This window comes from Platichthys flesus, chromosome 14 (assembly GCF_949316205.1).
Source record: "Platichthys flesus chromosome 14, fPlaFle2.1, whole genome shotgun sequence".
NCBI lineage: Eukaryota > Metazoa > Chordata > Actinopteri > Pleuronectiformes > Pleuronectidae > Platichthys > Platichthys flesus.
Window position 1 is genome coordinate 9,868,470 of NC_084958.1, and position 11,896 is coordinate 9,880,365.

The following is an 11,896-nucleotide window of genomic DNA, read 5'->3' on the forward strand; positions in this document are numbered from 1 at the left end:
GAGAACATAAAAGTAGCTACATGCTTTTAAATACAACTATTAAAAAGTAAAAAAATATATAGGAAAAAAGATTTGAAAAAACAACGTGAACTATAATACTAATAATTACAATGCATTGTAAAAATTTAAGTTGAGTAGAAAGTACAGGTATTTGCAGATTATATGTATTGAAATGTACCCAGAAACAAATCTGATTAAGTATAGTACAGATACTTGAAAAGGTAAACGTACACCTCACCTCTGGCTGTTGTAAATGTTAATAAAGTGTTAATGGGTTTTTGGCCACATCCACGGATTTTTGCAACCTGGCAGCCCATAGGGTTAGAAGTTAATTTCTGATAAATCGTCTCTAGGTAACCACTCAGTTATTACTCATTTATTAAACATGAATAAAGCATAAGTTACATTTTGAATCATGTAAAAGTAGTGTTACCAGACATCGTTTTTCTTGAAAGTTAGAGAATCATCAACCTTGCATTCATTCAGCCATGCTTCCCAGTCATTGGCTTCCTCATCACCTGTCTAGAAACATATTCATACTGCTCATGTGTACAGTGCAGCCATTATAAAACTGACTGTTACATATAATCAAGCCAAACCTACAACACCTAAACCTCCTCCTTATGTGCTACATGTTTATTAAGGGGTAGTATTTATCTTGCTTAGACACATTGAGTGACGAATCATTAAAACAGCCTTTTTTCTACCAAAATCTCTATTGTGTACTAACTTAAGAAGTCCTTTATGAGTCCCGCAATTGGGAAATCTGCCATTTTACAGAAGCAGAAAGACATCAAATAAGCAGCGTGCAGTACTAGGGTGAAGGAAGATAAGGAAGTATGAATACAGAACAAATATAGAGAAAATAATATAAATGTAATTAAACCCGTTTATACAGTGTAAAGAAAAAGATTATGTGTCAGAATATGTACAGTGACTGGATTGCACATTACCGTTTATATTTTTGAATGAATATAGTACAGTGAATATTGCACAGTTCAGAATTGTTAAAGTGTCCATAGTGGTGGTGCAGGTAGTTTAACTGGGAGCAGAGCTGATTGTACAGTCTTGCTGCTGCAGGAAGGAACGACCTGTGATACTTCTCCTTCAGACACTTAGTTCTGTGATCTCCCCAGAGTAACTGCTCTGCATCATTGCTGCATTAAGTTCAACATGCCAAGATACATGCATACATTTCTTTCCTCTGGTTTTCCTCCAGCATTTGTGTGTGTTCTGGTCTATTTTCAAGTAAAATTGAGCTCCAAAAACTATAACAATTATAATACACACAATAAATGCAGGTACGCCAGGTCAAACTTGAAAAGAAAAATGAAATTAACTGTAAGAGAAATGGACAAAACCACAGAAATAACCGTTACACAAAGAACGCAATTCCTCAGTGAACCAGATTTATCCTTTCAGCTTGACTTTGACTGTTTCATTCTCTTTCAGGTTAATTCAATCGATCCCTTACACATGTTTTTTCAGTCTTATCAGCTATAGCCAGACCAAAAGTTAAGGCTGTAATTGGAGCACGTGTATTATGGGATGTCTCACTTTGAAGGAACACCTGCAGTGTAAGTGTATCTTTATGGTCCTCTTCATAAGCCTTCACTGGCGCATGGCCAAGAACTACAGCGTAAACAAGACCCCCACCTCCCACCTCCTCTCCGACACTCAACACATTTCTTTGGAAGATGCACTGACTTGTGATGTACTACCTCAGCTACTCAGTATTAATGGCCACAGCATCATCTCTCTGGGTGGGTCCGAGGTTATAAATTTCCCACTTCAGTGTAACAGAGCCATGGCGATAATAAATCCAACCCCGGATGCTGCACTTCCACCAGTTTCTGTGAGTTTTCCAAAAAACAACCTGCTAAATCAAAAAGGGATGAATTGGAGTGAAGGGACAAAGAGTATTGTCCATTCACCATTGATATCGAGCGCATAATCTATTCATTTGCCTTGATGTGAACCACCGCTGACTACTTCCACCCCCATCATGCACCATAACAACCCTATGAACAATACCGTGCCGGTTCCCCCAACGAGGCGGAGGCGGTGGAGGCTTCCGGTGTGTGTCAGAGGGAGACAGTGTCGTTAGGCAGGGAACCTGTCACTCTTTGTCACTGTGTTTGTGAGAGGAGGCCATCGATCACAGACCTCAGGCCCTGCCCAGCTACGTGTTTACTGTTCTCTGCTTTTACTGGTTTTGGGAAAAATACTACTTAAAAGTGGGGTGTTGACTGGGGAGGAGCAGGGAGAGGGGATAAGACAAAACATAGTAAGAGGGGAGTGACACTGGTAAATATAGCACATTTCATCGATATTTATATTATAATTTACTAAAGCTTCTTCACGCAGAACCACTTTAGCTCCTCCATCACTTAAAGGTGTGGTTGAGGCAGCGACCTGGCACTTCACAGCTCCTCTTATCTGAAGAGTGCAGCCCCGGCCTGAAGAGTTCTCAAACAGCCTTTAGGACCAGGACCTTTGGGAGCAGCCGACAATAAGACCTTCTTTAGCACGGTGAAAGTGACAGCATGGTCCTACCCCCTCCTGGCCATTAAACCTCTGCCTGGATAAACAAGGGGAAGGCCCTTTATAAAGATGGAGAGGGTCACAAAGAGAGGAGCCATTGAGCCACTGAGGGGCCCGTCTTTGTTTTTGTGTTTCGGACGGCTTTCTCAAAGGATGCTCTGATAAGAGGGGGAGCTCTATTTTTGTCTTTAAGTCCTCCTTACTGCCACTCTTCTCTCAGCCGGGCCAAAACAGAGATGTGAACTTAATTGACTTTTGCACAAATTTGCACATTTTCAATTACTTTAATTGGCATACTAAATTCTAATTTAGGATTTGGTTCCAGCAACATACATTCTTTGCGAAATATTGTGCTCCTGTATTTCAAGGAAACCGAGGCAACTCAGAGACGTCTGCTTCTGTTGCGACATAATCGCTTAAATTCCATGAATAGTAAATCAGGAACAACCAAATGGCCGTGGACTATGTGAGAGTTTCCTCTGGAGGTGCGATTGTTTGATGCCGTCAAAGAGAGGCCTTGTATTCTGGTGATGGGCTGCCAGGTCGGTTGATGGGTTGCCAGATTTAGGGCAACATGCTGTCGGCGCCGCCCTTGTCCCGGCAGCGTGAATGAGGGGCACCTGTGACCTCCGGTCACGCTCTGCTTGTGGCTTGCTGTGTGAGCACCACGCTCTGGACACACGCTGGGACTGTCAGGCCTTCAACTGTCCGCTAAACGGACAAAGATTTGACTGACTCTGCAGGGGCGCTTGCTGCTGTTGCTGATGATGATCTTGAGGCTTTGTTCAAAAACACATATCAAATCATTTCATATCACATCGACAGTCTGCACATTAGATGAATATCAGCTATCGTCTGGCCGCAGACAGGTGCAGAGAATAATCCTCAAAAGTAACAACATACACTTTATCCTTAAGTAATGTCAGTATCTTGTTCAGCCCAGTCATCATTTAACCCTAGTAGGTTCGCCACCATGCCCTATCTATTTCACACTTCCCCTTTGGCAGGAGGGCAGACAGGCCTGCGCGTGTCGGGAGACCCCGTCCCGCCCTCCTAACTGCCTGGCAGCCCTCATTTTGGGCTCAACGTGACATCTCAGGTTCCCAGCCACGTTAGGGAGGTATTTATTTCAAGCCAGAAAACGAATTCCCATGTCACTGCTAAGGGGATTATCAGGTGTGGACACGGCACGCAGACGGGGCGCTCTGTTTAAACGGCTGCTGTGCATGTGCAAGGGATGTTCATTTACAAAGACCTTCCCCAGGTCTAATGTGAAGTCTGACCCGAAGGCTGCACATGCAGGCTCATCTGCGACTGTATGAATGGACATTAGCAACATCACCTGATTGAGGTTTTTGGTAGAAGAGAAATGACCAAGACACCACGGCTGCAGAAATTGTTGTAAACATCAAAAAACGTTTTATTCATCTTAAAAATACAGTGCTTTTCAAGAGCTATACAAGAGGTTTTCAAGAGCTTTTCTTGACCTCCTGAGCCAAATGAATTGTGCCATATCAAAAACAGAAATCACAGGCCAAGAAAATAAGGCCAAGAATATCTATCATCCTTATAAAAACACAAATAAGTGTAAACATCCCTCTCAGGTAGTTATTTCAAAAATCATTTACAAAATGTACAAAAATATGTTTTATTCTGTGATAGTCCTTTTTCTCCCCACAATCTGTTGTGGGCTGCTTCTCTACCATGGTCTCCACACAGAGTCTAAGGTGGACGGCGGTGCGATTGGTGACACAGGGTGACTGTTTTGTGCACCCAGAGGTAGGAGAGCCGCACTGGGCACGAGAAAAGTGAAATGTCCATCTGGCGCAGGCACAACCTGGAAGCCACCGTAGAGCTTCATCGCTTCCGGGGAAACATGCATCGTGGAGCCAACTTTGCAAGGCATCCGCGGGGCTGAGGCAGCTGGAATCTGTGTATTGGTTTGTCCGAGTGCGCCCGGTTGAGCTCCATAGAAGTTGACAGCACTGATCTGGGTCACGCAGGCCGCCAGGTGGCTGAGGAGGCGAGTCCTCACCTCTGTGTTCACCCCCTCAAACGTGGACAGGAAGCGGGTGACCTCACCAACACACTCGCTGAACCCGGCTCTGTATTTACCCAGGACAGATGGATCTGTGTTCACAGCAGCTGCCAAAGAAAAAAGAAAGACTCATAAATATATAGATAAACAGATAAATAAGATTGATACATTTATATATATATATTACTTGAAAAATTGTCTAATTTTAATAATACAAAGTGTGATTCTATTCATGCAGTTGCAGCCCGAGGGTAAACCCATACAGCCGTGCATGCAGGCAGTACATCTTGCAGTGGGAACATGTGTAGCATCTAAAGTTAGACATCCCAGAATGACTACCGGCACATCTGCATGGTCAATCCACAAGTGGTTATAGTTACAATACCTGTCATCTGAAGTCGCTGCATGTTCCTGAGGTGCTTCACAGTCATCTCCAGTATGTCGGCCTTCTCCAGTTTGGAATGTCTGGAACTCTGAATATAGAAAAGTGCAGAGTTATTTCACAATTTAGGTTAAAGATCCTTAATGGATGTATGTAATCTATGCATGTTAAAATGACTATGTAGTAATCTGAGAATGTTAATGTGAAAATGTATTGATCTGTGCATTTTCAAATTAGTAATCTGTGCATGTTAAAATGAAAATGTAGTGACCTGAGAATGTTAATGTGAAAGTTTTGTAATCTCAGCATGTTCAAATGTGTAATCTGTGCATATTAAAATGAAAATGTAGTGATCTAAGCATGTTCAAATTAGACATCTGTGCTTACATCTTTCTTCAGTGCGTCCAGGATGAGGGTCTTCAGCTGCCCCAGACTCTCGTTGATGCGCGCACGTCTTCTCTTTTCCATGATGGGTTTGGAAGACTGGAGAGACAGAAGGTTGAAAATGATTTTATTATGATAGTTTTCATTATTTCATTTAAGCAAACACATGAATCCAGGTTTCAAATGAAAAAACACTGCGAGGACCGACCTTTCTGCTCTCCGTCGGTGCTCGGGGTCTCTCCGGTGTGGAGTGTCCACTTGCCGGAGTTGCAGCCACAGCGGATGGAGACGTTCTCTCCAAAGTTCCTGCCGGCATCTTCCCGCGAGTTGAAACAGTGTGTAGCCGTAAAAAGTAAAATAACGGAATCAGTGGCAGAGAGACGAGTCCAGTCCCGGTGCGCTCCTCCGTTTCCCGACTGAACCTCAGCGCACTGATCTGATGCTAAATGTCAGACGGACTCTGTCTCGGGTTTCCGCGCCTCGATGCTTATTTATAGAGCCGCAGACAGCACGCGAGCGGCTCGTGCGCGGGTTCCCTGCTTCCGTCGGTGCGGCCAATGAGCGCGCAGGGAGGCGGCGGGGCTCGTGCGACCGGACGCTGCCATTGGTTACCAGCTGTCAGGATGCTGCGGGAGTGAGGTGTGATGGAAAGTGCTGCTGTCCACGGTCAAAGCTGCTGCACGGAACAAGCGTGCACATGTGGATTTAACAATTTATCTTCGACTAATGATGTTGTAAAAGTCGGAATAAAAGGGATTTCAGCAGCTGTTACACCAAATAAATACCATTGATCTTAAACATACAGTCTATCATCTTAAAGCAATTGGTAGTTTATGACACAGAATTGCCACCTGTTGCTGGGTCACATTCATTTTAGATCCTGTACTGTGGCATCCTTCTCGACATCTATCATTATTTTATCAAGTTGGTTATTATTTACCTATTCTTCCTGAAATGTTAAAGGATTAATAATCGTCTATAAATTTAGAATGTAAAAAACATAAAAAGTCTATATGGAAATAGCATGTTCTATAAATGTGTTTTTCTGAACCACTACTCATCACATTCTTTTCACACTTATTTCATCTTATTTTGAATGCCAGTGTTGTGGCTCTGTATCCCATAATAACCCTGATGAAGTGGTGAATAGAAATCACTTTTAAAAGCCTCTTGGCTCAATTGGGTTCATCCTCTGCAACAGCATAGCTTGATTCTTCTCTCCTTATGTTAAAGTTGAATGTTTAACAAGGTGTCTATAGAGAAACAGAGCGTTCACCTCTGTCGGGTGCAAACACACACTCTGGTTTCAGGGGTCAGCGAGTGCTTCAGAGAGGCAGTGAAGGCCTCATCATCTGACACACTCCAGGCCTGATGTCCAGTGAAGAAGAAAATCTCCTGCACACTCAGTCTGTCCTCTCACTGCCATGAACTCTGACACCTCCGGTCTGTTATCAGCGACTGGGCCGAGGCTGAGGAGTTATTTAAAACCTGTCTGACTAAGAATTTCAATTAAAAGGTTTTAGAAAATATATCAAAGTATTCATTTGTTTATCTCCACAATCTGTGCGGCAGCTTCGTCTTGGTGAGTTGCAGTTGGTAAGTAGAATAGTTTTAAATTGTATTCATCAATAACTTTATTTTCATTTTCTGTTCCTAATCTTTTAGTTCTTCTAATAATTGTTTTAAGGTTACTGGTTATTGTTCTTTCTTTTTATTTATCAAACATGATTAATTTTTTTCTCCTCCCACATATTCAAGAAAATATTAAGCACAGTATGAATTATGAAGTATTTGTTTTTATTTTTCTCCCTATAAAACATGGTGTTCTGTTATGGAAAGTATTGCATTGCTGGATAACTATAAAACAGAAATTGGGATTATCGTTATTATTAATCGTAGTACTGTGACAATTGACACGTTATGTCTTATCTTACTCATTTGGTCTGAACCATTGTTTTTACACTGTATTTATTTATTAACAAGTAAAGAGCCACTTGAATCCCACTGTCAGGTCACATGTTACTTGTACCATGTAGTTTCAGTGTTTTATTTATTGACAGACATCTCTGTCTGGTCCATGTTTACTGTGAGACTCCTCTATCTCTATGATGGACTTCAAACACTCTCTGTAAAGCTCCTAAATCCTCAGAGGTGAAATGACCCCAAAAGCAGGTCAGTGTTTGCATCCGCAGCTTCTTGTGTGCACGAGCAGGCCGAGGACAAGCACCACTGGCTTCCTGACCTGAGTCAATATTAAATTAAATCGAACCTCCAGCCGAATGAGCTCGCCCATACATATGTAACTAATTAACACACTAGTCGAAAAATGAAAATAACGATTTATTGTTCTTTATTGAAAACAGAGCATTGAAGTCAGTGTTGTACTTGTTGTTATCGAGCTTTAGCAGATAAACACAAGAGGTCATTTTCCCTTTACATATGTAAATTTAATGTGGTATAAAAAACATTTCTGTTTCCCAGTTGTGCCCCCCCCCCCCCCCAATTAATCTTCTGACTGGATATTTTAACATGTTGCTGCTCTAAAAGAGGCAGAGCTTTGTTTACGCAGCAGGATGAGAAGGTTTGTGGAGAAGAGGCTACGAAACAATAAATTATGTCCTATCAGTCGTGTTTTCACTGAGCCTGCTGCTCTGCCACAAACAAGCCTTTATTGTGCAGATGGAGATGAAGACATGAGGTTTTATAGCACGCTCCTGATCTGTATCAGTGTGGGAACCCTGCAGCGGGGGGGTCCAGACGGCGATGGAAGCTATCAAGGTCCAGCTTGTGACTGATAACCACATGTGGAAGGAAAGTGTGGCAGGAAGACAGGGGCTACTGATGATTTGGGTTTGGTTAGTTGATATAAAATGACACATCCGACTTATTTCTCTCATTGTCCCGGAAGGGTACACCAATAATGCTCAAGATCAATATGAAGAGATTAGAAAGTTAAGTTAGAAATTTGAGATATATATATTTTCTAATAGTAATAGGTTTAAGATGAGGTTTAATTATTATTATTAAGAATCTCCACCTATAGGAAGCATTACTAGTGGCCAAAGGAGGATTTGACTTCACCTTGATTTAATTATGCTAATAAGATAGTATTTATTTGAAAATTATCAATTATAAAGCTGTAACTTGTCATCACTCACTGACTCCAAACCAAAAGCTCACTCTAACTACTTTGTTTTGTGCCGGTTCAAGGCTTCTATGAGGGACCAGTACCATAAACTATAATCAAAAGAACTGGATTGAGCAGACAAATAGTTTCAAACCCTCTTTGTCCAATATGTCTATCTCTCTATACCAGATGTAGTTCAGACAGGTTATAGGAATTGTATGAGGAATGCAACCCAGATGCATATGTGAGGATTTTGAAGCCGATGATGTTCTTCTGAACCTTATGTCTTACCCAAGTGGAAAAGAAGTGAGATAACAAGATCCTTTCCTATTAAACCCGTCTCAAACTCATTCATCCTCTTAATGAGAGCTGACTGATTTTACATGTCAGAGCAAAGAATTTGAGAAAGTTGATTCCATGTCATTGTATAGAATATACAGTATTTTCATTATTGATATAATGAACCTTCATCTCTGGAAATTATAAGTCTGGGTGGCCAAAGCGTGTGACTACCTCTTCTCATGTGGTGGAAGCAGATGTGTCCCACTGCAAAGTCAATATCAAGTGATATTTGAATACATATTTCAGCAATGGATAGTTGAATGGTAACTTGACAGTTGCCACACTGCTCTCCATCCCAGTCCAAACACAGTGGTCCTTGGTCTCTCCTCCACCCAGCAACCTCTGCTGACTGGGCAGTCAAATGACCATCCACATCATCAAATACCGCAAAGGTTCCCTTTCAACTGCTGGCATGAAAACATCTCAGGCCAGGATGGGGAGGGCACAGACAGAGGGATCACTTAAACATCTCATCCAGCGCTCCAATCGCTCTGCGTCCCTCCTTCTGCCTTTGAATTCCCCCTTAAAGAGGGAAGGGGGGCCCTTCCATAGCAACTCCCAGCCCCTGGTTCTGCCCGCCTTTTGTCCCCCTCCCCAACAGCAGTTTCTGCTCCAGGAGCCTTAGACAAGGCTTCCATTAATTGCGGGCCTGTGTGGAATACACGTGGGACAATGGAGCCAACAGAGTATCCGGCCCCCAGACAAGGCTGGAAACAAGTGGTACAGGAATCCGGCAGAATAGACTCGTCCTGGCTGATGTCACTGAATACATTTACCTACCTCAGAGCACATTCACTCCGCGCTTTGTTTTATTTGGACAAAAAAAGCAGGGGTAGGGGGAGGTAGCAGTATCAATGGAGAAGAGGAGCTTGAGGGGGTGGGCTCAAGGATGAGAAATAACTGGTCGTCATGGCGATGCGCCGAATCCAAAATATGGTCGAATTTAGCCGAGGCAGAGATGTAGAAAGGCTAGAGGGAATTAGAAGAACCCGGTGTGAGATAAGAGAGGGCTGAAAACAGAGGTTTAGTTTTTTTAGCGTATTCAGGCCTGTTTATACGGCAATAAAGAGCGGATAAAGGAGCGGGAGATTAGGAGACTCATCTAGGCTCATGTTTGTCAACAACAACCTGAGCGGTTTCAAGTCAGCTTATTCCAAGTCAGTACACCGGCCTCGGAGGGGATGCTTAGCTGTGGCAAGTGAAGCTGCGGAGGAAAAAGGGGCACCATAGCAACTGGTATTTCAGCACAACAACCTGCCATCTGTCACCTAACGTGGTGGGTTCCTTCTTAAAAAAAAAAAAAAAGAAGCCAGCATTTAGATCTTCAACTTGGAGGCAAAGGCAATGAGACTGAAGTCTTATTGAACTCTGGGTCTCCTCCTTTGAAAAGGGAACCCAGTCATCGCCTTATCCCTCATCAAATTGAAAAACGCTTTTAGAGTTTCTGAGAGAGGCCTCACATTTAATTTTTAAAACCCAGACTTGAAAGTGCTCCTGCACCACATTCAGCAGTGGAAACTCTTTAAAGGACTAGTTAGCATGTAGATTATATGCATTTCAGTGCATTGTCAAAGTGTCTAAGTGTATTTACATGTTAATATGTTCAGGGACACTATCGTCTTGAAAAGGTGTTGGGGGGAGGCTGGTTAACTGTGTTTTTTTTCTCTCTGTGCTCCATGAGAATGTGATTTCTTTGTGCGATCAAGGTTCAAACACATTCCTGTAAGGCCATGGATATTACGAGGATTGATTCCCAGCTGCAAAACAACCTGTGAACCTGTTGATCCTCAGTCGGAAAAAAAAATAACACTTTTTACAAGTCTAGTTAGTCGATAAAGATAACCTAGCTGGTGCTTAAATTAGATTTATTTTTCCTTCTGATGGATAAAGACGGTGAACCTTTTATCTTTTATTCTGAAAACCCCGAGCCCAGCAGATGCCCGGCCGTGTGGTGCTTATCCTCATCCAAGATTAGTCCATATCCATGAGTGTGTTTGCTCTGGGATTTATGAATGTGAAGATGGCCCATTCTTGCCGCTCAAGATGACTCACAAGACCGGCGTTTTGGCCACTTACGTGGTGAAAGCGGCCCGGGGGATGCCCTTTCAGCACTCGAGGACCTCTGGCTGAGTCTCCTTCACACGGCAGATCAGCCTCACTTGGGGAAAAAAAAAGTCCCCGCTCTTCACAGGGGGAGCTGTCCTGAGGGATGGCGCGCTCCTTGTCCCAGGGCCTCCCTCCTTCACCTGCCGGCTTAGCGCTCATCACTTATGCACATAATCCCTGGTTAGTGCATGTGATCCACTAGCCCAGGCCCAGGCCCCTGGCCCCGGAGCCTCCCCTGCTCGCATGCTTGCTGGGTGGCTCCTGGGTGGCCATGGCAACCCTCATCTTCTCATGACAGTTAGGCTTCAGTCATGGCTCTAAGTCCCTCTTCAGCCTCTGTGCGTCTTTTTCTGCCCGCTGCTCTCTGTCTCCCAAAGCCGTCCTCTGTTTGTGTGTTGCTCTATCTATGGCTCTCTGTCTCCTTTTCTCCCCGTTTGGATGTTCCCATGCTTTGGCCCTGCAGTGTCTTCACAACTCCTAAGCGGTGCGGCACCTTCAGGGGGCCACAAATGTGTATCTCTTCCATTCTCATCTACGTTTAAAGTCTGGATTCGCCATCCTTGCAGATTGTGGCCCAAATGATGGTCTGACCTCATTTAATTGTAAGTCTGATCGGTAAACTGAGATTGTGAGATACATTTGTGCACTTCTTTGTGGTCACTGCAGGCCTCTGAGTGCAGATCGTCTTACCCTGAAGCAACCACGCAGCCTCAACCATTAGTTTGTTTAAAGGGCTGAATATCGCGCACGACCCTTGGGGGGAGAGGGAGAGAGGCAACCCCAGCGATGTTGTGTGGCCCCACACTAACAAGTGTCACAGTGATCCGAGCCGGTCCTCCCCCTGTGTGAACGCCATGTGAGAGGCGGCTCCATCCATGCCCCTGCCACCTCCGCACAAGGCCCTCCATTGACTTCTAACCTGTTGAGGGACCACGGGAGACAAAGAGCCGCGGGGCGGGGCCCGTCCCTCCGA

At 43.7% G+C, this 11,896-nt stretch overlaps 1 protein-coding gene across 1 annotated transcript; it reads right to left on the bottom strand.

Annotated features, from left to right (window-relative positions):
* Positions 1 to 4,022: 4,022 nt before the first annotated feature.
* LOC133968679 (transcription factor HES-1-B-like) lies at positions 4,023 to 5,790 on the bottom strand. The gene is made up of 4 exons (XM_062404849.1): positions 5,557 to 5,790; positions 5,352 to 5,447; positions 4,968 to 5,055; positions 4,023 to 4,689 (listed from the first exon to the last, which is right to left on the bottom strand). Exons 1-4 carry the CDS (start codon positions 5,662 to 5,664, stop codon positions 4,244 to 4,246), a joined length of 738 nt encoding a protein of 245 aa, XP_062260833.1. The 5' UTR covers positions 5,665 to 5,790; the 3' UTR covers positions 4,023 to 4,243.
* Between the last annotated feature and the right edge of the window lie 6,106 nt (positions 5,791 to 11,896).

Bases quoted from the DNA above. Each gene is read 5' to 3' on its own strand.
- LOC133968679 (XM_062404849.1), bottom strand. From the start codon at position 5,664: ATGCCGGCAGGAACTTTGGAGAGAACGTCTCCATCCGCTGTGGCTGCA. The intron at 5,448-5,556 runs GTCGGTCCTCGC...CTGTCTCTCCAG, and splicing joins CACCGACGGAGAGCAGAAAG to TCTTCCAAACCCATCATGGA. The intron at 5,056-5,351 runs GTAAGCACAGAT...TTCTATATTCAG, and splicing joins TGGACGCACTGAAGAAAGAT to AGTTCCAGACATTCCAAACT.